The following is a 24856-nucleotide window of genomic DNA, read 5'->3' as shown; positions in this document are numbered from 1 at the left end:
CCATTTTTTTAAAGGTATTTGTGACCAACAGATGCATATCTGTATTCCCAGTCAAGTGAAATCCATAGATGAGGGCCTAATGAATTTATTTCAATTGACTGATTTCCTTATATGAACTGTAACTCAGTAAAATCTTTGAAATTGTTGCGTTTTATATTTTTGTTCAGTGTACAGTATGAATGAGAATATGTCTGTTATAGACTAGACAAGCACCACACAGTATCTGTTCCAATATTTGCTGAGTCCTGCAGACTCTCTCAGTCAATAACACACAGCCGTATGCAATAAAGGTGAAAAATACAGATCCTAAAACTTAACAGTACATGAAAGACGAGTGTTCATAGAAACAGACAGCCTTTATGTTTTGTGACGCAAATAATTCACCATAAAATGTAATACTGATATCATAAAATCCAAGGCTCGGGCTTCAAACAGGAAAAGCGCAGACCAATAAAAAAAGGGCAATGCCACAGAAGAATCCAAACAAACCATCAAAAACATATGAAAACAAAAGTCATGAGAGAACGAAGCCAGAAAATAGACAGCCATCACCATTTAGAACCCTATGGGGGGGATAGAAAAACCTGCATGTAATTCAATTGGGCCAATGAGCATATATAGAATTGTCTTAATTCTATCGTTGTGGCGATACGGCTGAATGGCAACTGGGCTGTTGCCAGAGCACAGGTTGCCCATTTGAGTGACATATGGATCCAACCAACCAGAGCGGTGTTGGAGCCGCAAGCAGCCAGAACAGACATGACGGGAATACAGAGGACTGTATTAGCATTAGCACGCTAACGCCCTCGCTACGGATCACAACACTGCAAGCACATCAGAGACAGAGAGAGAGGGAGGGTGGGGAAGAGACAGGGAGACAGGAGAAGGCTAAGAGAGAGGGTGGGGAGAGGCAGCGAGAGAGGGAGACCAGAGATTAAGAGAACTGGACATCACCAGCAACACCATAAGCTACAGTACAGCTAAGCTAATAATACACCATGTCAATGCAGAATGGGTACATTGAGCAAGCTAGCAGGGTTGCTGCTATCAAAGGTTATCAGTTTGACCTCAGATGAAACACCATTGACTTTCTCAATGCCAGGTGTGCGTACTGAGTCAACCTCATAGACAGAGCTGTTAACAAAGGTTATCAGGCTGCTTCTGGATGAAAGCCCCATCAGCCAGCAACGCCACGTCAGGTGAGGAGCTGATACGATTAGGTGTTTCTCTGAGTAAGCACTATAGGCTGGTGATGTGGAGCCGCGGTAGATAAGTGCACGATTTCCTTTTCATTTCCCCCTGCATGAGTGTGTGTGCGTGCCGGAGTGGCAGTGAGCCCCAAAATGAGATGCGGCCGGCCCGCTGAGGCGATCAACAATCTGGGCTCATGATTAAACATAGAGGAGGGAGATTACATGGCCTACCGTGGCTGCCAAGGTGACTAACCTCCAACTGCATCCATTGATCTCCACTCTCCTTCCTCTCTCTCTCTCTCTCTCTCTCTCTCTCTCCCTCTTCTTCTCTCTCTGTCTCTCCGCTTTTCTCGACCCCACTTCTCTGGCTCTCTTGATTTTTCTGTCTCTCCATCTTGTTCTTCTCTTCTCTCCCTTTCTACTCTGTCTCTACTATCACCAGTGCAATTACTAGTGCATTAACAGTTTTTTTCTGACCACATTTACTGACCAAGAAAAACCCTGAGCCCTAATTGTAGTCTATAACATGAGCCCAGAGTTTTCCCTATACCTATAACTGATGCATTCATGTTACACAGGGGGTTTTCTTTAATGAAAACTTCTCTAATGTAAAACATGTCAAGTGTGGTATTCCTCAAGGCAGCTTTCTTGACCCTTTACTGTTCTTTATTTTCACTAATGATCTACCACTAGCTTTGAACAAAGCTCGTGCGTTGATGTACACTGATGACTCAACATTATACACATCAGCAATAACTCAGGCATATGTATATGTACTGATGTGTGGGTAACTGTCAGCAATGTGTGTAGATGTCAGTAGGGCCTTTTTTTATGGTTCTATTGTTCTTATTTAACATTTGTGTAGTTCAGTCCTTGAGCTGTTCTTGTCAATTGATGTTCTGTTTCATGCCATGTTTCATGTTTTGTGTGGACCCCAGGAAGAGTAGCTGCTGCTTCAGAAACAGCCAATGCAGATCCTAATAAAATACTGCAGGTTATTCCATTCTATTTCATTGAACAGTTTAAATCAACAGTACTGCAGCCTGAAAGGGACTCATATTTATCTGATGACACGATCGACACTAAATCTGCAGCTTGAATGCAGCCTGAGACTGAAACTGGCTGAATGAGTGGGAGCTAATAGTATTTCATTGATTGAGGGAATTTGACAGCGTGTGGTTGTATTGTATTGTTCTCCTTTAGCCTTGGCTCCTGTTTCCCTCCGTTCATAGGCTGCTGTGTGTGTGTGTGTGTGTGTGTGTGTGTGTGTGTGTGTGTGTGTGTGTGTGTGTGTGTGTGTGTGTGTGTGTGTGTGTGTGTGTGTGTGTGTGTGTGTGTGTGTGAGAGAGAGAGAGAGACACTGTGCTGTGCCTCTGCTCTTTTCTAGCACGCTTCAATCGATGGATAAAAACCTGGGCAGGCAGTTCGCTGTATCGTTGGTCTTTATTGCTAACTGGCTGTAGTACGGTGCGGCTGTGTTGTTACAGGGGCTGTAATGGAGATGTCTGAGGAGAGAGGAGAGGTTAATGCCGCTCTGTAATGTGTAAGCAGCACCGTGCACCGCCAAGCTCTGGGCTGGTGCCACCGATTCAAATGTTTCCCCCACTAAACTGCTGACCCCATTCTGAGGCCAAGAAAAATAGGGAGAAAAAAAAACACTCAAACGAAAGAAAGGAGATATGAGCAGAAAATGTTTGAATAAGCCCTGGTCTTTAGGGAGGAGGAATTTCGCCTGTGATCCAGCTAGGAAAGGAAGGAGGGAAGGATTTCCCAGTCTCTTTAATGCTTGGGGGGGAGACTTTAAACCTCCTTACCTCTCCTCTGACCCTCTACCCCCACAATATCCTGGAAATACTGGAAATCTTTGGGAGTCAACCAATTTCACAGAGAGCTATCTTAAATTCCATTTACATGTGACCCAAAGCATCAATCAATTTTAAAAGAGAAACAATACCCCTGATGCTAGAATGTTATCTTGGGCCATTTTAATTCAATTTTCTTCCGTTGAAAGTTCTCTTTCATCACCATACAGAGTGTAGAGGCAAGCTATAACTTGTGTCAACTACTTTTGAACGCTGTGAATGCAAACCACACATTGCTAGTCAAACACGGCACCATATCATTAGTGGTTGACATTAGGACAGCAGATTATACTGCACATTGCCATAGAACACACTGCTAGATTAGTGACTGTAAACGCTACCTTAGTCATATAAAGCCGTTGTAAATGATTTTCACATTGACATTGTGACCTGTGGAGTTCCATCAGGCGCTACTGGAGTGTGACCAGCGCAGAATGGATGGCTGTTCGGGTCACTGTGTGTCTAAAGATACACGTCAAATAACACTATCTGATGCGTCAAATAACCTTTTAATTTGAGGCGTAAAATAGCTACATATATTATATAATTTGAAAGCGCAAGCCAAGCGTCACCACTACCGTCAGTAGCACTGTCAACAAAGGTCTGCAAACAAACGCACACAACAGCCTCTAATCATGTATTTGCCAAAACCGCGTTGGCAAAATGCCATAATTTGTTCGACCGAATGGGAAAACAGCTCTGTGAGCATTTGAAATAAGATCAGGATCAAACAAGCAGGATAGAAAATGTTAGCTAGGTAGTCCAACATTTTCCCCAACATACCATCCCTGAGGCAGGGGAGAAAGGATGGCGATACTGCTGCATCTGCCTGCCAGCCAGCCATAACCCAGGCAGTTGCACCTGATTTATCCTTGCCATTTTCCAATTAAAATCAGACTTCAGTTCATGAAAATAAAGAGCCAGCTAACTAGCTAGATAGCAAACTAAACAACCTTGCAATATTGCCCCCAAGAGAGTTTCATATTCTGACTACTGGCATGACCAGAACATCCCTAACCATCAACCAAATATGAATACTGTTTTATACATTTGGTGGATTAAGATGAACAGTTGAAGTCAGAAGTTTACATACACTTAGGTTGGAGTCATTAAAACTCATTTTTCAACCACTCCACAAATGTATTGTCAACAAACTATAGTTTTGGCAAATCGGTTAGGACATCTACTTCGTACAAGACTGTAACGGCTGTTGGTGGAAGAAGGTGAGGACCAAGGTGCAGCGTGGTACGTGTCCATAATTTTTATTATAACCGAACACTAGAACAAACATTATCAAAGCAGCACAAACGAAACAGTTATATCTGGTGTAGCCACACAAAACAGAAAACAACTACCCACAAAACCCATGTGGGAAAAAGCTACCTAAGTATGGTTCTCAATCAGAGACAACGATAGACAGCTGCCTCTGATTGAGAACCACAGGCCAAACAACAAAGAAATACAAAACATAGAAACTGAACATAGAATGCCCACCCTAGTCACACCCTGGCCTAACCAAAATAGAGAATAAATGACACAAGTAATTTTTCCAACAATTGTTTACAGACAGATTGTTTCACTTACTATTCAGTAAATCACAATTCCAGTGGGTCAGAAGTTTACATAAACTAAGTTGACTGTGCCATTAAACAGCTTGGAAAATTCCCTGAAATTATGTCATGGCTTCAGAAGCTTCTGATAGGCTAATTGACATCATTTGAGTCAATTGGAGTTGTACCTGTACATGTATTTTAAGGCCTACCTTCATGGGAAAATCAAAAGAAATCAGCCAAGACTCCAGAAAAAAAAATTGTAGACCTCCACAAGTCTGGTTGATCCTTGGGGGCAATTTCCAAATGCCTGAATGTACTACGTTCACCTGTACAAACAATAGTACGCAAGTATACACACCATGGGACCACACAGTCGTCATACCGCTCAGGAAGGAGACGCGTTCTGTCTCCTAGAGATGAACGTACTTTGGTGCAAAAAGTGCAAATCAATCCCAGAACAACTGCAAAGGACCCTGTGAAGATGATGGAGGAACCGGTACAAAAGTTTATATATCCACAGTAAAACAAGTCCTATATCGACATAACCTGAAAGGCCGCTCAGCAAGGTAGAAGACACTGCTCCAAAACCGCCATAAAAAAGCTAGACTACAGTTTGGGAACAAAGATTGTACTTTTTGGAGAAATGTCATCTGGTCTGATGAAAGAAAAATAGAACTGTTTGGCCATAATGACCATCGTTATGTTTGGAGGAAAAAGGGGGAGGCTTGCAAGCCAAAGAATACCATCCCAACCGTGAAGCATGGGGGTGGCAGCATCATGTTGTGGGTGTGCTTTGCTGCAGGAGGGACTGGTGCACTTCACAAAATAGATGGCATCGTGAGGTAAAAGAATTATGTGGATATATTGAAGCAACATCTCAAGACATCAGTCAGGAAGTTAAAGCTTGGTCGGAAATGGGTCTTCCAAATGGACAATGACCCCAAGCATACTTCCAAAGTTGTGGCAAAATGGCCTAAGGACAACCAAGTCAAGGTATTTGAGTAGCCATCACAAAGATCTGACCTCAATCCCGTAGAAAATTTGTGGGGAGAACTGAAAAAGCGTGTGCGAGCAAGGAGGCCTACAAACCTGACTCAGTTGCACCAGCTCTGTCAGGAGGAATGGGCCAAAATTCACCCAACTTATTGTGGGAAGCTTGTAGAATGCTACCAGAAATGTTTGACCCAAGTTTAAAAAATGTAAAGGCAATGCTACCAAATACTAATTGAGTGTATGTAAACCTCTGATCCACTGGGAATGTGATGATAGAAATAAAAGCTTAAATAAATCATTATCTCTACTATTATTCTGACATTCTGACCTAAAACAGGGATTTATTTTACAAGGATTGAATGTCAGGAATTATGTAAAACTGGGTTTAAATGTATTTGGCTCAGGTGTATGTAAACTTCCGACCTCAACTGTATTTAGCTACTTAAACTTACGCCGTTTTGCTTTGTTTTTGCAGATCTTTGGGGGAGAACATTTTTTTACAAATTGGGTGACAGGGGGACGACATTGTTTGCATCCATCAGCTAGCTAGTTTGTTTTCTGACCAGCACTGTCCCAGATCTTGGGGAATTGTGTTGCTCATGCAGGTGTGGCAGGTGTGCGAGACAACTTTACCAGCGTCATAGCATACGTACCAGTGAAGCACTGTGACATATGAAATACGAGTGATTATCAGCAACCATCACTCCTGTGTTCCAATGGCACTTTGCGTTAGCTATTCCAAGTTTATCATTTTAAAATGCTAATTGATCATTAGAAAACCCTTTTGCAATTATGTTAGCACAGCTGAAAACTGTTGTACTGATTAAAGAAGCAATAAAACTGGCTTTCTTTAGACTAGTTGAGTATCTAGAGCATCAGCATTTGTGTTTTCGATTACAGGCTCAAAATGGCCATAAACAAATAATTTTCTTCTGAAACTCGTCAGTCTATTCTTGTTCTGAGAAATGAAGGCTATTCCATGCGAGAAATTGCCAAGAAACTGAAGCTCTCGTACAACGCTGTGTACTACTCCCTTCAGAGAAGAACGCAAACTGGCTCTAACCAGAATAGAAAGAGGAGTGGGAGGCCCCGGTGCACAACTGAGCAAGAGGACAAGTACATTAGAGTGTCTAGTTTAGAAACAGATGCCTCCCAAGTCCTCAACTGGCAGCTTCATTGAACAGTATCCTCAAAACACCAGTCTCAATGTCAATAAATGAAGAGGTGACTCCAGGAGGCTTGCCTTCTAGGCAGAGTTGCGAAGAAAAAGCCATATCTCAGACTGGCCAATAAAAAGACAATATTAAGATGGGCAAAATAACACAGACACTTGACAGAGGAACTCTGCCTAGAAGGCCAGCATTTTGTACACTCAGCGTATTTAAGCCAGTCTAAATGCAAGACAAACAGTGGACTGATGAGCTAGACTTGAACTGTAGAAATCTGTAATTTGGAGCAAGAGGAAGATTAATCTTAGCACTGCCAATTAGAGGAGAAACAAATCTACCCATAACTACAGAGACATAAAACATCTCTCTCTCCTCTGTCTATCTCCCCCCCACTCTCTCTTATACACACAATCCCTCTATACGTCCACTTCTCTGTCTCTCTATCCACCCTTCTCTCTCTCTCACTCTCTTTCCATCTGGCTCAATGCTAAAAGGCAGATACTATTTTCATTCTGTCCTGCTGTTTGTAGGCTTTCAGCACAAATAAGGCAATGCAAAATACCCCAGTGAGTGTTGTTGTTTGTGGGAGAAATGAGCCATCAGCTATCAGAAAGTCATTGGCCATTATGATACACAGAGTGAATGTACACCCACCACTATACACCATTAGTGATTGTATTTGAAGTCTGTCTGAATCCAAAGCATCAGGGAGGGTATGTGGAATCTCTGGATTCAATTCACCAATTTAGACAGAGCTACAGTAGCATTTTCCCACTCATCTCCACAAAAATTGTGACAGCTTCAAAACAGGAGCAATTCCCGACCTATTCTAACACTTTTCACAAGCGACTGCAAAAACATTTGAATGTACCTCGATACAACTGACGCTGGGTTTAAATGGAAAAACAATAAAGTGGCTGTGTGAGGGACGACGTGCAAAGACATTTTTATCTGTCGCTAATGGACGCATGGCGTCCTGCTCCTCATGGCTGATTGGCTGGGGCATATAGAACAGTATGGTAATAAAAATAACAAATGAGAACAGGCCATTAGAGTCATTGACGAGCTCAGGGTTCCCACTAATTAATTGATCCTGAAACTTCATGTATTCTGCAGCGGGAGGAACCTTAATTAATCAGCCTCCATACATCTCCTGGCAGCTGCACCATACCACAGTCCTCTTTTCTCTCCATCCGTCCTTCCCTCTATCTGTCATTTCTCCTATCCTTCTCTCCATCCCTCATAATGTCTCCTGTTTTAATTGTGGTTTGGAAATTATGCCCTTGGTCCCTGAGGAGAGGGATGGATGGATGGAGGAGAGGGAGGACTTTGAAGAGCAGCCTTCAACATTTCAAAATGCCTTTCAAAGAGCCACTGGCCCCCACCGCCGGCCCCCACCATCCTCCACAAGCCCCCACCATGGGCCCCCACTGGCCCTGATCCCTATCTTCTCTGACTTTCCGGGTGTAATTGATGTGTCCCTCTCAGCCATCCGTCAGACTGACCAGCGCTCAGTACATTATCCCCCCAGACAGCCACCAGGTTCCTAAGTGATTCCAGTGGCTCAAAGTGTTCCTCACCAGGGCAGAAACACATTTCAATCAATGCCATAAATTACCCTGGCTAATTCCATGCCGTCAATAGCCACGGCACAGAGGTGATGGGAGCCCATCTGGGAGAGTGAGATCCAACGTTTTATGGTGCGGGAAGGAACGAAGAAAACGGGTAACGTCATACCTCATAGATGAAATGAATGAACAGAAGAGAGGAAAGGGCTTCAGTCAACCTTTCTTTGAATGAGAAGCTCTGAAAGTAGCAGTGGAAAGAAAAGGCTAGCAGAAAGGACAGAGGTCTTCACCAATGGAAGAATGGACGCTGGCCACAGCCACATTTCCACTCCAGTGTAATGATTGGATTCTATTAACTTCGCAGAGGAAAGTCAGTTTGTCAGAACAAGCAGCAGCAGCCACTGGTAATAGTTCCTCCCTGGCTTGTTGACACATTTTACCTCTTTCATTTCACAGACAATCCCCCCCCCCCCCATCCCCTCCAACACATCAAACGCTAATGTTTCCTTCAAATTCCTTTTCCTTTCTGTCTGCCAACTTTGACATCACAGGAAATTACAGTGGAATTGGCAGCCTTTTTACTTTCAAGTTCATTCCACTTCCAAAGAAATATCTGTCTAGTCCTGTCATCCGACAGGTCCTTCTGCCGTGCTCCCTGCACTGTTTGTTCTGCCTCCTGTGGACCCATGTTGCCTCTGTCACATCACTGACGCACAAAGACACAGACACACACACACACACTTAATTGAACACAGGTCCACATTTGCTTGAGGGCGGAGGCTTTCCTTCAGAGATAAAACATAGTTCAGTTGTGCTTTAAGGAGAGGTGGGAGAGACAAAACATTTACATTGACGCCACACTGCTGGGTTACTGTGTGAGCCTGCTGAGGAGAGCTGGGGCTGGAGCTGTGTGTGTGTGTGTGGGGGGGGGGATTTAATACCTGTAGGAGCTCCCAGTCCTTTTCCAGCATCTCACTGGAGTGCTCCAGGCTAAGGGGTGGTCATGGCAGCTCTACCTCTCCAGGGAGAGGTCTAAACCTGGGATAGAACTCATCTACACACCTGTCACTGTTCCAGACAACAGCGATTAACCACACACAGACACTTATACAGGAGGCAGAAAAGCATCCCTGCCACAGCAGGCCCAGTCACACTGTCACTGGGAAAAGAGGAGAGGGGATCGATGTTCTGGGGCCATGAATTGTAAAGGTAAACCCCTAGCCAACCTATCCACTACAATTCATAGTGGGAGGGAGTACAGATACAAGCAGTAACCTGGATGGTGAACCAACACTCAGCCTAAACACAACACACAGACACAGACACACAGACACACGATACATGACAGCCACTAGGGCATCCTGGGTGCCACCGACGCAGGCCTGTGACGTCACATTGCCTGGCTACCATCCTGTCTACAGCACACCAAGCCCTCTGCCTGCCGGGAGCACAATGCATCATGGGGGAAAGACAGTCAGGGGCTTGTCATGTAGCAGTACATCACAGACAGCCCTGCCTGGCTCTTTGACCCTCTTTCTCATCGCCTAGTCTCCGTTTGTCTTGCTCTTTATCCTGTAAAGATGAATCTGATGATTCAAATGCTTCCACGTCTCCAGATATAAACTCATTCCTTTTCAGTTGGTTATATTTCAGAAATATTTCCGATAATTATAACATTTAGAAGTCCGCTTCCCTTGGCCATAGCGAGGGACAACAACTCATTTTATTTGGCTGATTATTCTGCGTGGCGGCTCTGTGGTATCTGCTGGCCCTATGGTCTTTCACCTTGTTTTCAATAGCTTTTATTTTCAAAAGACCAAAATGGAATTTGTGTGGAGTTTGTTTTGTGTATGTGTGTGTGTGTGCATTTGGGCCAGGATGATACCAATATCGCGACCGTCGTTAGTATCGTAGCAAGGAAACAAAACACAAATCAGATTTAAATTCTTTAGAAAAACAGCCCTAATGTTGGAAACAAACATTATCTTGTCATCCAGAGTCACATTTATTTAATTTCCAAGCTATAGCCAACCATTTTTGCCATGAAAATAAATATTGCGATACGGGTATTGTCCCGGCTCTAATGTGCCCGTCCACTACCCAATCATGTATACGTGTGTGAGGGCTAGCCTGTGTACGTGTGTTTTTTCACAAAATACCTCTCCTCTGAAAGAGTAGATGGCGATTTCGGACGCTCGAAAAGGTCCCGAAAATGGCGATTATATGCCTTCCTCGGCGCTCACCGCAAACAAAAATGTCAACGGCAGCCGGAGCGCCCGAAAATGGCGACCCTCTGCCATGATAATACTTGATGATAGTTGATGTAAACAGCGGGTTGTTTTAACCTAGTAACTATCCAGAGTTAACCCTGTAACTGAACCCTGTAACCTGAATTAATGCATCAAAAATAGACGATCATCCATAATACGTCGAATTTCAAAGGGAAACTATGAGATCTTGTTGTATGTGGAGCCGGAGTGTGCTGATGTCATCAGAGCAAGCCAGAAGCAGCCTGCAGCAAGGAAGTCTGGCGTGGTCTCTAGTCTCAGTCAGTCTGCACACACACACACACACACACACACACACACACACACACACACACACACACACACACACACACACACACACACACACACACACACACACACACACACACACACACACACACACACACACACACACACACACACACACACACAGCCACGCTGGATAGACCCTGGGGTCCAGCTATAATCAGGGACAACAATGAGAATAACATAGTGGAAAGCTAATATTGAACAATGGAATGGGAGAGTAAATAATGAAAACAGTTTAAATGACACAGTTCATAAAGCAGTCTCCACTGCGTTATGAACAGTGTGGATTACTGGGTCGTACTGTGTACAGCATTTACTTCAGAATACACTGGGTCTGGCCTCCCGAGTGGCGCAGTGGTCTAAGGCTGTGCCACTAGGGATTCTGGGTTCGAGTCCAAGCTCTGTCGCAGCCGGCCGCGACCGGGTGACCCATGGGGCGGCGTACAATTGGCAAAGTGTCGTCTGGGTTAGGGGAGGGTTTGGCCTGCAGGGATGTCCTTGTCCCATCGCGCACTAGTGACTCCTGTGGCGGGCCAGGCACAGTGCACACTGACACGGTCACCAGGTGTACAGTGCTTCCTCCGACACATTAGTGCGGCTGGCTTAAGTGGGCATTGTGTCAAGAAGCAGTGCGGCTTGGTTGGTTGCGTTTTGGAGGACGCAAGGCTCTCGACCTTCGCCTCTTCCGAGTCTGTAAGGGAGTTGCAGCGATGAGACAAGACTGTAACTACCAATTGGATACCATGAAATTGGGGAGAAAAAGGGGAAAAATAAATAATACATTGGGTCTGAGTGTGTGTGTGTGTGCGCATGTGTGCATATGTTTTTTATATAAATGTAATCAGAAAGAATAAAGTCTGTTTGTCCTCTTCAATATCATCTGTCCTCTCACTATGTGGGCAACAAAACTTGGCGAGACACATTAAAACTCAGACCATCAGGCCAGGTTAAATATAGCAGTACAGCAGGGGGACGAGAGCATTGTACTCAGAATAGACTGGCCTGCTTTTTCAACCAACCAACCAACCAACCAACCAAACTGACTGAGTCATTGTTCTGGTCTCTGTATTGAGACATAAAGTATCTCTAACTCACTACATACATGCATGTACGCAGACCCACACACATGCACGTACGCACACATCCAAACAAACACACACACTTACACCTGTCGTGACTTGACTTTAACATTCATCTGAAGACTGCTATTTATCTAATTAACTAACTATGTTTAATTGTTACCCAATTATATTAATCATGTAACAATTAACTCATTAGGATCTGAGGCACCACGAGAGCGGTTCTTTAAAGAGTTACCATCTCCCAAATTTAACTCTAAAAGGTCTTTACCTATCAATAAACAGTCAACTTATTAATCATAACCTCGTATAATATCACCATTCTGAACAGTCGTAACCTCCTTGCATCTGCAAAAACCCCAGCCTTACTTATTATTCAGTACTACACAAATTGATTTAATTATTTTTTTACTTACTAATTCAATGGGAACACAAGCTAAACATACACACCTTGCACCGGTTATTGACTAGAGACTGAAAACAACAGGTCCCTAGTGGACATGGCTGCGTGTTAAAGAAGAGAGGGACAGAGACACTTAACATTGGTACATTCAGAAACTACTCTTACCTACAGGAACCATTTACTTCGCACACAAATCACCACCCGCTTTGAGTAAGAAATCATTAATGTATTTACTTGAAATGCCTGGGTTCACCGGGGATGTCTCGGTGAACAGGGCAGCCTTGGAAAGGAGGTTGAGACTTTTCGTGGCACGCTTGTAAGGCTTTGATTGAACTAAATGGTTCCAACAAGTCTTCTACTGTTGTCCTGTTTTGTAGTTGTCCAGTATCCGATGACTTGTCGTGTAGTCCTGAACAGAACTACAGAGTTGAATTTGCTTCCATTCGCTCTTGAAGATGCTTCTTTTAAGATAATCTAGCCATCCACGTCGATGGTAAGAGCAGAGTAACAGGATGGTCCTTTTTAAATTTGCTTTCAAGGATACTTTACTTAGGACAGCTAGTCAGCCGTGCCAGTGATTGTCCGGGAGGTGAGTTTATTGTGTTGAGATTCAAAGTAGAAACCACTTTAAACATGCAGGTGCAGCTTCACGTTTTTCTGGCCTGGTGTGTTTTTGTCTTAACCCATCATTTATTCAGTTTGCTGGAAAGGAGCAGTTCTGGCAGGCTGGCACGCTCCCTGACCTCACTCCGGGCGGTAACTACTCACTGTGCAAAGTTAGGTAAAACAATTACCTCTTATAGCTTCTCAAATCACATCCCACTCTTAACAAAAACACATTCAAAATTGTTCATATATACATGCACAACGTGGAGTTTCCAAGTTACAATATTTCCTTTATAACATTTTTAATGACATCACAAAAGAACAAACAAAATGACATTTGTGTTCTTTAGATCGCCTCTGACCGTTCCCCACGTTCTATGTTAGAAATATTGTTCCAGCATTCGCTTTGAACATGTTAGAGTTTCAGAGGGGGAAAAGTCTGTTGAAACAGAGCACAGGGCTGAATCTTGTCCCTTGATTTACAACAGGGCGTGAGTTGTTAACCCCCACTAGTTATTTTCTTCCCCCTCTAGGGTGAGAGGGGGTCTGATTGAAGTTATTCATTGCAAAACTGATCTGACCTATTTGAATTCTCGTGGACAGTCATGACACACCTGAATCATTGTCTTAGTGAAGTGCAACTCTGGGCTATGAGATACAGATTTTGACTGTTGCTAGAATGACTTCCCAGTACTGGGTTTGGTTTCATCACACTACAGACATCAACGAGCCCATTTCAGAGCGAGACAATGGGGAATGCATTGATGAACACCGCTGACAATTCCAGATGCCAGCCACGGAAATAAGAGCGGTGGCACTGCATGGCACTTTGGGCTAAATCTGAAATGAAATACAATAGATAGTGTTCCAAATGAGAAACAAATATCCCTTGTAATGCTACTTATGACAACTGTGACAGGTCCTGTAATCTATTGTACAGAGGATGCTTTCTCAATCACACTGAGATACTTACTAGTCAATCTGACACACTACTGTACCATGACATGATACACTCAGAGAACACAGCATGGCTTGGTATTAAAGTACACTCAAATCAAGTGTCAACCATCAGGGAGGAAAATTGTTTTTTTCCTGGTATATCGCATGGGGGCCCTAGGGAGCAAACTCCTGGCCCTAGGGAGCAAACTCCTGGCCCTAGGGAGCAAACTCCTAGCCCTAGGGAGCAAACTCCTGACCCTAGGGAGCAAGTGTGCAACAAAACAGTAGCACAATTTTAAAGCATCTTCCTCATATGGACATAGTGTACATACCTGCTGTTGAGGGTACTGCATGCCGCCCATGCCCGCCTGGCCCCTCCCCTGCATTCCCATTGGGTATCTGTGTGTAGCGGGCGATCCGTATGGCTGGCTGGGGTAGGGCCCGCCCTGCTGCTGCTGAGAGTAGGGGTTGTTGCCCATCCCGTAGAGGTGGGAGCGCTTCATTGCCATGAAGTCCACGGAAGCCACCTAGGGGGAACACCGGAGAAGGGAGAGAAAAGGGTTAGTGCCACTTTTTATAGCAATACTTTTAGAAAATCTATTCATACCATATGCAGTTAAGAGCGCACCAAAATGCATGATTCACTGTCAGATCTCTCCAGGGGGTTGACGCCCCTAGGCCTAGACCTCCCTACAAAGGTTCTCTCGGGTGAATCTAGTCCATATCCACAACTGGTTAGTGGACTACAGGGGTATAATATAACAGTAATATCAAATACTTCTGTTTGTCAGATACCCTTCTTCTGTTTGAACAACTGTTACACAGCACACTGAACCTGAAAAGAGAGAGGTGCCAGGAGCAATCTATTCCTTTCAAGTATTTCACATTTACAGGTTATTTTCTGGGTCCCGGTGAGTTAACGGGAAAATCGTAGCCAAAATGTCAGGCTGTTAATCCGTCACCTGCATTGTGGATTCGTGAGCAAGGCAGATTATGTGGAGTGTGATGTCTCCTCGCCGCTGTGCTGCATCATGGATGATTTATGACATGTGTTGCCTCTGTCTGTCTCAGACAGACATGGGGCTACGTGTGGCTCATCTCCTGCCTCCTTCAACAATAGCTCCACATCCCCCACTCAATAAGGCCTGAACCAACCCTGTTGGGAGAAGCAGAATGGCCTACTGTACTGTATTGCACATGCTGCCTGGCTGCTCATCAAGGGACAATATCCAGGAGACATGTCACGGAGAAAATACCAAGGCATTCATTCAGTTGGGGAAAGTTATACTATGTTTTCTTTCCAAACACTTTTATGTAGTAAATGCAATATGTCATAAAAATAATATAAAAGAACAAGTCAATATTCTGTGAGAAGGGAGTGATGGATGGTGTTTTCTGTTTCCTGCTCTTTGTAGCTTGTTCTGCAACCAATCACCTCTCCAACTAACCACACATTTACCACAACCACTGACTGTACCCACAGACCAAGGACCACAACCACCGACTCACCATGCCTATTGATCACAGTGACCATAACCTGACCACATATAGAAAAGAGATATGCTACTGAATATGTTGTATGTGGAGTATGTATAGGCAAGACAAACACATTTTCACAATTTCACTAATACTAATTTCTGGGCTCGTTCAGTCGATTTGACCTAATTAAGTAGATTCATGTTGAAAAATAAAATAATCATTTATATTCCTAAACGATCCGTTGAAAATGATACTGTTGCTGCTTCCTGTTGTCATGGCTTTTTGATTTATAGCCCAGTGTCAAAACACTGGTCAGAAATGTCCACATTAACAATGGATTATGCTGAAATATGTCGAGATATTTTGAAGAACAAAAATGTCAAATTACTGTCTACACACACGGATCTGATTTGTGTTCAGATTACTAGTATTTTGCTCAATTAGTACCTTATAAACTGCACACGTGTCAACATTAAGTCAAGTGTCCACTTGAAGCTGGAATTGATGAGCTTGTTCTTCTATAATCAATAGCACAAACAAATGAATCACTCACATTGACATTGTGTGAAAACCAATGGAACTGGGATGATTTGCCTCCGTTACATGTACCATTCGTGCTCCTCTAAAAGGCAAACCACAACGAACTTAGGTATATTACCCATCGATAGACGAGAACCAACTATCCATTTAGCGACTCATCTCCTTGTGGGGGCAATGTTTCCGGTAGATGGCCAATATGAAAAAGGAAACAACACTTTTTTGACTGGATAATTTCAACGAATCATCTCTCCACAGGTAGTTCTAAATAGTGAAAGGGCTCAAAATAAAGGACGGCTTGACTGTCAAATCTGTATATTTACATGTGGCCAGCAACTTTTAGAAAGGGAGCACACCGTTTTTTTTTCCTTAATATTTGAAAATGACAACTGCTTTCTAAGTCCTGTGACGGACAGGCGCGTATAACAAAGTGAACGGTACCAAACCAAAGAAATGAATCTGTTTAAAGCAGTCACCAATCTGAGGTCATTTCACTCAATTGTATGAGGTAAACAATGTGACCTTGTGTAAGGTGGTAACACAAACTGTCCACATTAGGGAAATTAGCACATTATAAAATCATTTTATATGACAAAATATCAATTTTGGATGATATTATATGTTGCCCACTCACAAACTATTGCAGCAATTACATCTATTTCCCACTCATTTAACCATTTAGAGAGTGTAAAAAATACACTCAACACAATGTGTCTACTATGTAACATGTGGTCCCTACGACAATGTGATGTAAAGGTTTAAGGTTGAGAAAACATTATCTGGGTACCACATACACTGAACAAAAACATAAACGCAACATGCAACAATTTAAAATATTTTACTGAATTACAGTTCATATAAGGAAATCAATCAATTGAAATAAATTCATTAGACCCAAATCTATGAATTTCACATGACTGGGCAGGGGTGCAGCCATGGTTGGGCCTGGGAGGGCATTGGCCCACCCACTGAACAGCCAGGCCCACCCACTGGGGAGCCAGGCCCAGCCAATCAACGTGATCTGTGGTTGTAAAGAAATTTGTGCACAAAACTTGAGATAAATAAGCTTTTTGAGCATTTGCAACATTTCTGGGATCTTTTATTTCAGCTCATGAAACATGAGACCAACACTTTACATGTTGCATTTACATGTATATTTTTAGATAAAGCCAAATAATCACACATACACGAGAATGATAAAAGCTTATTACATAAAGTACACCCAAATGTGTGAGGTTCAAAGGTTCATTCTTTGGAACAATATTGTTTTGGAGGAATACCATTATCCACATGACCCTCTTTAAACCTAGAACACATAATAGCCACTTTTGGTATTTCTGTATTCTCCCTGCCTGCCTCCCTACCTGCAGCAGTGTGTCTGCCTTTCCCTCCCTGCCTGCCTAACACTCCTATTAATTAGACAGGCGAATAGCTAAAGGGTACCGCTCTTCAATCCACACATCCAGGGCACGGCGCCGCTCACTCTGCTCTGATACGAGACACACTCAGGTCGAACCTCCCTCCTTCCACTCTCCTCCTCGGGTCATCTCAAGTGGGTCCCCCTTTCCCCAAAACGCTGAGCGCAACTTGAACAAATCTCCTCGTGTCACTTCCGAGTTCAGAATGCCACTGCAACACTAAGACGAAGAATTAGGGCTCCTAAGATTGGGGAAGGAAACACACACACAATTCAATTGGAAGGAGACAGAGAAATGTTGAAATCTCTAAGAGTTACCTCTTAAAGTTACCCCATAACTGCAAGCCATGGAGGCTGCAGCAACATAACTTGATTTCCTAGACTGATTTTAGATCTCCTAAAATGATTGAAATGTTTTTTCCAATGCTGTCCTGTAAAGTTCTATCAAATGAGATTTCATCCCAAACTAGGGGATGAGTTAACTGGGGATGAGTTAACTGCATCGTTCATTCTATACCAAAAGACTACTTTTAATGAGGAACTTTTGTCCCTTGGAGAAACATCTGTACTTTTGAAAAGAGATGAATAATATGAATTGAATCATGTTTTCGCCAAAAGGGCGTGTAAATAAAGTCACGGGGAATAGAGTACAATAGCTTTTATTTGTTCCAATGTATTTGCAGTTTTGTTCATCTGGGCATGCCATTCAATTGAGGTGTTAAGAGACAATACTCCATCTGAAATTCAATTGATGAACTCCCCTGCAGTTTTCAACTCTCGTGAGCTTATTGCAAAACAAAGCTATTAAGAAAGAACACGAGCAAAATTAGTATCGGGTGAAACCTGTTAAATTGCTTTTCAGACTTCTATTGACTCTGATTTTATGACTTCAAAATGGTTTCAGTCTTTCACATTAATGTGCAAAGTTGTTAATCAGCAAAAACAAAACACTCCCCACAAAACAATGTGAAATATGAATTATAAAACAACAGAAATTACTAATAAAAATCAAATAGATATAAAAGCAATATGATTTAATGGTTATTATTATAATTTCATTTTGAATGTGGGTACATAAATCAAAGATTTATTGGCTAATTTAACTGTTTGCCTCCTATACGCGGTTGTGTGATTGTGTGTGTGTGTGTGTGTGTGTGTGTGTGTGTGTGTGTGTGTGTGTGTGTGTGTGTGTGTGTGTGTGTGTGTGTGTGTGTGTGTGTGTGTGTGTGTGTGTGTGTGTGTGTCTGCCTGGGTGTGTCCATATGCAGCTCCATCATAAACTGCTAGTCTTGGAACTATTGAAAGGAGAAACCAGTGTCAGCCCAGCTCACAAACACACACACACACACATGGATACAACACTGCAGTCAGGCCAGTCACAGTGACCATCACTGTCCTATCCTCCACACAGATGACCAAATCACCACCTCCCTCCAACAGAAAGATTGTCGCACCAGCCACAGCTGCTAACCTGTGTTTATCCTCTCTCCTCTAGCATGGGTTTGGTCCAAGGCTGAGCTGGATGGATGGTCCAGAGGGAGAGGAGCGAGGTCTGAGCCTGCCCAGAGAAAAGCCCTGTTGGCTAGCTGTAGTTGGCTGATCTGGTCCAGTCCCAAACCTGACAGCATCGTGAGCATATGTCCATACATCATACTGGATACCAGTATGCTAACACTATGTGTACATCACAAGAAACAAGGAGAACCAATCACCGATGTTTAATGTAATTAGCTATACTGTAGACGGATATCATTCTCCATCCATTGTACCAACCCCTGTCCCCTGAGAATTGACATGCAGACACAGAAACAACAGACAATCTGAATGACATCCTTTCCAAGTAAAGAAGCACAAAATCCGCCGCTTCCTATGAAACCACATGGCTGTGCCTGCGGTACAAAGCGCTGCGTTAGCCCGAAACACAGACGGTTACGGCCCGCTGTTCCATACTGAAGAGAACAGGGAGGAAGAGACTGCAGGGTTGGGGAGGGGAGGGGAGATCGACTTCCATATTAATGTGTGCAAATTCCCCACTCCTGCTGACTAAGATTAGAAAATTAATTTCATGGATGCAAAGACAATACCGATGTCATCAAGCGGAGAGGAGAGGAGCAGGCAGGTTAACTCTTCGTTGCCCAGTCACGATGACAGCAAAATACACAGTGAAGGATAATCTGACAGCAAATGTTGAATACATGCATTCTTTGGAATAATTTACAGGTAAAAGCTCTTGTCCAGTCTTTTACACAGTCACTGATATTTAACTACTAGCCTGAATGGTTTTGTGTCATGCATCTTCTAAACTGATGTTACAAAGGGGCTCCACATAACATTCAGGCTAGTAGTACTCTGCTGGTAAACGGTTAAATAACCCTACAACAACATTGACCGTGTGGTCCACGTTCCCTGGCAGTGTAAAGAAGCAGAAGCTTTCCCAGGACTGAACGTTTGTCAGGTAATATTTATAAATACAAAATCTCATTCCGCCTTGACACACCAACCCTCGCCGCGTTGCAAAGCGTCTCTTTACAAATGTCAGCGGTGAGCGTGTGAATGGTCCGTGGGGAGTCGTGGCTGGGCAAATTGGCTTTGCTCAGCCCAACAGGCTCAGTTCTGGGTGGCACAGGCAGCTAGGCATGAAGGCCGGCTACGAATGAGAAGCATGAAATTATCACAGAGAGAGAGAGAGGGAGGGAAGGACAGAGAGGGAGAGAGGGAGGGACAGAGAGGGACGGAGGGAGGGACAGAGAGGGAGAGAGGGAGGGAGGGAGGGACAGAGAGTGACAGGGAGTGACAGAGAGAAGAAGAAAGACAGAGAAAGAGAGCCAGATAGATAGTGAGAGAGAGAATAGAACGAGATAGAAAGCGAGAGACAGATATAGAGGTAGAGAGAGAGAGAGGAGGCAGATAAGAGTGTGTTGTCATGCAGGCAGGCAGGCAGCAGCAGTAGCATCATACTATTGTGTTGAGATCATGCTGGTAATTGCTCTCCCTGGTGTTAGGATGCTGAGGCTGCTAAGGTGCCAGTCGGTGAGAGTGCCCTCCGCATTTGACACCAATATTTACAACACATCCCTGTGCGTCTGCAAACGCATCCCCCCTGCGCTAAGGAAAAGTGGCTGAGCGTTTGGTTCCTCACGGCGAGCACGCAGCCGTCATTAGAGCAGGCAACAGAGGAGGGATGGAGGGGGGCGAGGGGGAGAGCGGGAGAGGAGGGGAGCTCATCTGTCTGAGGAGAGATTGGGGTCAGACGATGGCAGGAACTCTTTTCCTCATGGAAAAAGACTGAGACTGAGGAGGAAAAAAGCTCAATGACAAAATGAGAGGTGTGCGACGATGGACACACACCAGCACAGAATGAAAACAAATAAAGAACTTAACAGAAAGAGACACATTCAAAACAGCTTGGACCCAAACAACTTGGACGAAGATTCTGCCAACAACCAGCCCAGCTCTCGCCACACCAGATCCATGCCAGTATCCTGTGTCCCTCGCCAGTCAGTCGACAGTAATGAATTGTCAGTGTTATGCCCGGTCTGCAATGGTAGTGCCACTGCCAGCAGATGCACCCATTCATTCTACCATTAAATCCTCAGAGCCACATAAATAGATGATGAGACCTATCTCTGCTGGCTGGCTGGCCGGCTAGCTGGTGTCTGAGGAGTCTTAGAGGAGAGCTGATATTGATGTAGAGGAGGAGGAAGAGGAGGCGGATGCTGCCTGTCTCTCCCAGCCTCTCTGAGGAGCTGGCCTGCGCTGTGTTGGAGTGCTAGACGCTTCACTTCCTGTCAGCAGAAACCCTGAGAAAGAGTTTCAGCCGCCACACAGTTGTTTCATGTGAGGGAGGGGAGTCGTAGCACGAGAGGAATGTGCTCCACTTTCCCTCCCAGTCAGCCAGAGACGGAGAGCCAGGCAGGCCAGGCAGAGAGGCTGCTGGAGAGACGAGACGACGGGCCGGACGGCCACAGCCATATGAAAGAGGGAAAAACACAACAATAACCCCATTGCTCCAGGGAGGATAGGAGGCTATGTGTTTATCAAGAAATCTGCCGTGTTTTTTTCTCTCTCTCTTTAGAGACCAGGCCTGCCATAAACACTGATATTAAATATACACCAGTTATTCAGGGGAATTACCATCTACGTTAATAGAATGGTCTGGAAGGGGAAGTAATAGTTTACGGCTCCAATAACTATAAATGAGGCAGAATTATCAAGCGTGTTTATGAATTAGCAATGGCTATTCCCCGGTAATGTGTTCAGAGAAGGGGAAAAATACATAAGTGAATATTAAGAGGAGCAATAGATACACAAATGAAGCTAAAGGCTCCTCTGGGCAGAACTACACTCGCTCCTTCATCCATCAGCCTCTCTGTGTCTAGCTGTTATAATAAACAGGCTATTCAACTGCCGCCGTAACCACAGAGCAAGACGAGCATGGCCTCAAGTAGAGGATTAGAAAAATGGGAGACTGCGCACTTACTACAGGATAAAATATGCTCCTTAATTATAATGGAAATGTTTTAACCCCTGGGTGTTCATCAATCCATTTGGCGAACTACGTTCCCATCACTTCCCATGTACAGCATTCAAAGCCATAGTGCAGTCCAGGAGAATCACCACGTCTCTGCAGGGAATGCCAGAATGTCGTCGTGCTCTGTGTTTTGGGCCACAGCCCAGTCCTCTCTGGATATCCATTACTTTTAAAACAACAAACAGATATCCTGACCTTCTATCCTCCGGCGGCTATTAGATACTCATTAAAAGTCACCTGAAACAATTTGAACCAAATTGATTTCATTATCGGACTCCTCACAGCGACTGTCTGATAGCTCAGCGGGAAATTTACAAAGTTAATTGGAAAATAATATATTTTCATTAATTTTTTTATTTTCCTCCATAAATGCGCTGGCTGCTGTTCGTGTATCACTGCCAGGGCATTGTCTGGATGAGGCAACAGCAGGCTGGTGAATTGATCGCAATACACACTCGCACTGCTCACTGCATTCAGAAATTGAGGCTGGATGGAGAGGGGGTTGGAGAGGGTGTGTGTGTATGTGTGTGTGCGTGTAACAATAAACCTGGTCCAACCCGTCACCCCCCTCACAAGCGGCACAAGGCGAGAGCGTCAGGGGGTTGATTGTCCTCATAATGCCTTGTGCCCCTGGCTGAATGGGCTGGTCGACCTGGGAGTGCCCCGGAAATGGGCTGGCTGTGACTCCCACAGCCTCTCCAGGCCACCCCAGGCGAGCGTGCTCAGCCCAGGCCACTTCCAATCGCTTAAGACCTCTGAATCAATCAGCAAGCTGGATGAGAACATGGGCTGGTGGTGCTGAGCAATCAATGACAGCTGGCCTAAAGCAAAATGCATGTCCAGGCTCCAGCCATCTACCTAAGCTCCAGCCACCACTCACCCAGGCTCCAGCCACCACACACCCAGGATCCAGCCACCACACACCCAGGATCCAGCCACCACACACCCAGGATCCAGCCACCACACACCTAGGCTCCAGCCACCACCCACCCAGGCTCCAGCCACCACACACCCAGGCTCCAGCCACCACACACCCAGGCTCCAGCCACCACACACCTAGGCTCCAGCTACCACCCACCACCCACCCAGGCCTCTCTCAGCCTGTAGAAGGGCCACTAAAGCCTAAGGCTGTGGAACAGTTAACTAATCATTTATTCATAATCACTTACCCTGTCAATATGCGCCCTTCTCTGGACAAACAATTAGGTGGCAGAAAGAATCACCTTCATTTCTGTTACTTTTAATAGACTACAACCGTAACACGTTTTATTGCTCTGTCTTTAAAGCATGGACATATTAAAGCACTGAGAAAGTCCAAAGCAAATCCTGAAATTGCACTGCACGGTCTGTTTCATTTCCCCATGTGTATTTGTCTTGGACAGTGGACAGACAATTGGCAATACTTACACTGTAGGAGGAATGTGTTGTTTGATCCATAGATAGAAAGAGAATAAAAGGGAGAAATGTCCGTCTCACACTATTTATTCTAATAGTCTCAGTACGCCCAATACAGACCAGCAGTAAGCTACACACCCAACACAAATGGTTTAGGTTTCACCATTAAGGGTTCCCATGGAGCACAAACTCTCTATCTAACCTCAAAGCCAACACCATTGTCAAGGCAGACGTTTTATGGAGGGCAGCCCCGTCCCGGAGCTTTGATCCAGCAGGCCAGACAGGGGTCGTAGTGCAGGCAGGCAGGCAGGCAACCCATCTGGGAGGCAGCAGGGGTAAATGGAAGCACATTGAGCTGCTTTTACAGTTTAAAGGCTCTGAGCAAGCAGCCATTCCTCTACTAGGACCACTGGCTGAGAGCTCCACTCAAAACATACCTCAGTTAGATGGAGGCTTGGAGTCTACAGAGAGTTCAATGTGTGTGTGTGTGTGTGTGTGTGTGTGTGTGTGTGTGTGTGTGTGTGTGTGTGTGTGTGTGTGTGTGTGTGTGTGTGTGTGTGTGTGTGTGTGTGTGTGTGTGTGTGTGTGTGTGTGTGTGTGTGTGTGTGTGTGTGTGTGTGTGTGTGTGTGTGTGTGTGTGTGTGTGCAGAGCAAAACAATATACAATTCATGTTGTGGTCAATATCCAATAGCTTTCAAGTCAGTCACAAGTAACAATATAAAAACAAAATGTCAATCTCTCTGAGGAAACATGGCTTTCTCTTCCATCCCTCACAAATTATTCATGACAAAAGCTCAATTTATTCATTCCATTCTGTTTACTTTATTGCTCTGCTTTTATTCTCCTTTCTTCGCATTTGTTTACAAGAATAAAATCCTGACAGAATGATCCTCTCCACAAGTAAAATAAATCACAGCACTCACACATCATTCAAATTCAAAGAAACATCTAAATTATAGATGGCCCTTTTCCCCCAAATATGCATTTCATTAGCATTTCCTGCCTCGCGTTCTATCTCCTCCACATGCGGGAAGGAGAGAGAGATGGAGGGAGGGAGGGAATGGGAGCAGGCTCACAGTAAAGCAGGACGTGTCCTCTTTCCCAGGCCTAATTTAGGATTCAATTACAATACTCTTTAAAAGCGTCGACTCCACAATTAATTATTTTAAGATTAGCCTGACAGTAATGGGCTTGCCACCAACGCTTCCCGACGCAAGACGGCTCGGTTCAGCCACAAGACCTTGTTGCCTCTCTCTCTCTCTCTCTCTCTCTCTCCCAGAAAAAACATAGATATATAAATCAGTCTGCTATACCCTTCCCTCCCTCTCTGTCCTTTCTTTTTTTTACACATTGTTGTGTTATATTCTGTTTTTACCTCCGCTTTCTCTCCCGCTCGCTCTCCTTGGCACACGATTGATATTACTATGCTGGGCTGCTTTTATGAGCCACTGGGGCCTGCCGTCAGCCCCAGCCCGGGGAAAAACGCTGACGGATGGCCCCTCTGCCGCCGCCCGCCACCCGCTTGCCGCTGCGAGGCGTAAGCAAAAAATGTCCT

General features: G+C 44.4%; 1 protein-coding gene across 1 annotated transcript in view; it reads right to left on the bottom strand.

The window, feature by feature from the left end:
- LOC135525999 (AT-rich interactive domain-containing protein 1B-like) overlaps positions 1-24856 on the bottom strand; it is a 230430-nt gene that overhangs the window by 186037 nt on the left and 19537 nt on the right. The window contains 1 exon segment of the mRNA XM_064954001.1: positions 14274-14468. Coding sequence (XP_064810073.1) covers positions 14274-14468 — 195 coding nt within the window.

The sequence above is a fragment of the Oncorhynchus masou genome, chromosome 32 (genome assembly GCF_036934945.1).
Source record: "Oncorhynchus masou masou isolate Uvic2021 chromosome 32, UVic_Omas_1.1, whole genome shotgun sequence".
Lineage (NCBI taxonomy): Eukaryota > Metazoa > Chordata > Actinopteri > Salmoniformes > Salmonidae > Oncorhynchus > Oncorhynchus masou.
The sequence above is the reverse complement of the archived record's forward strand: the minus strand, read 5'-3'. Positions and strand labels throughout refer to the sequence as shown.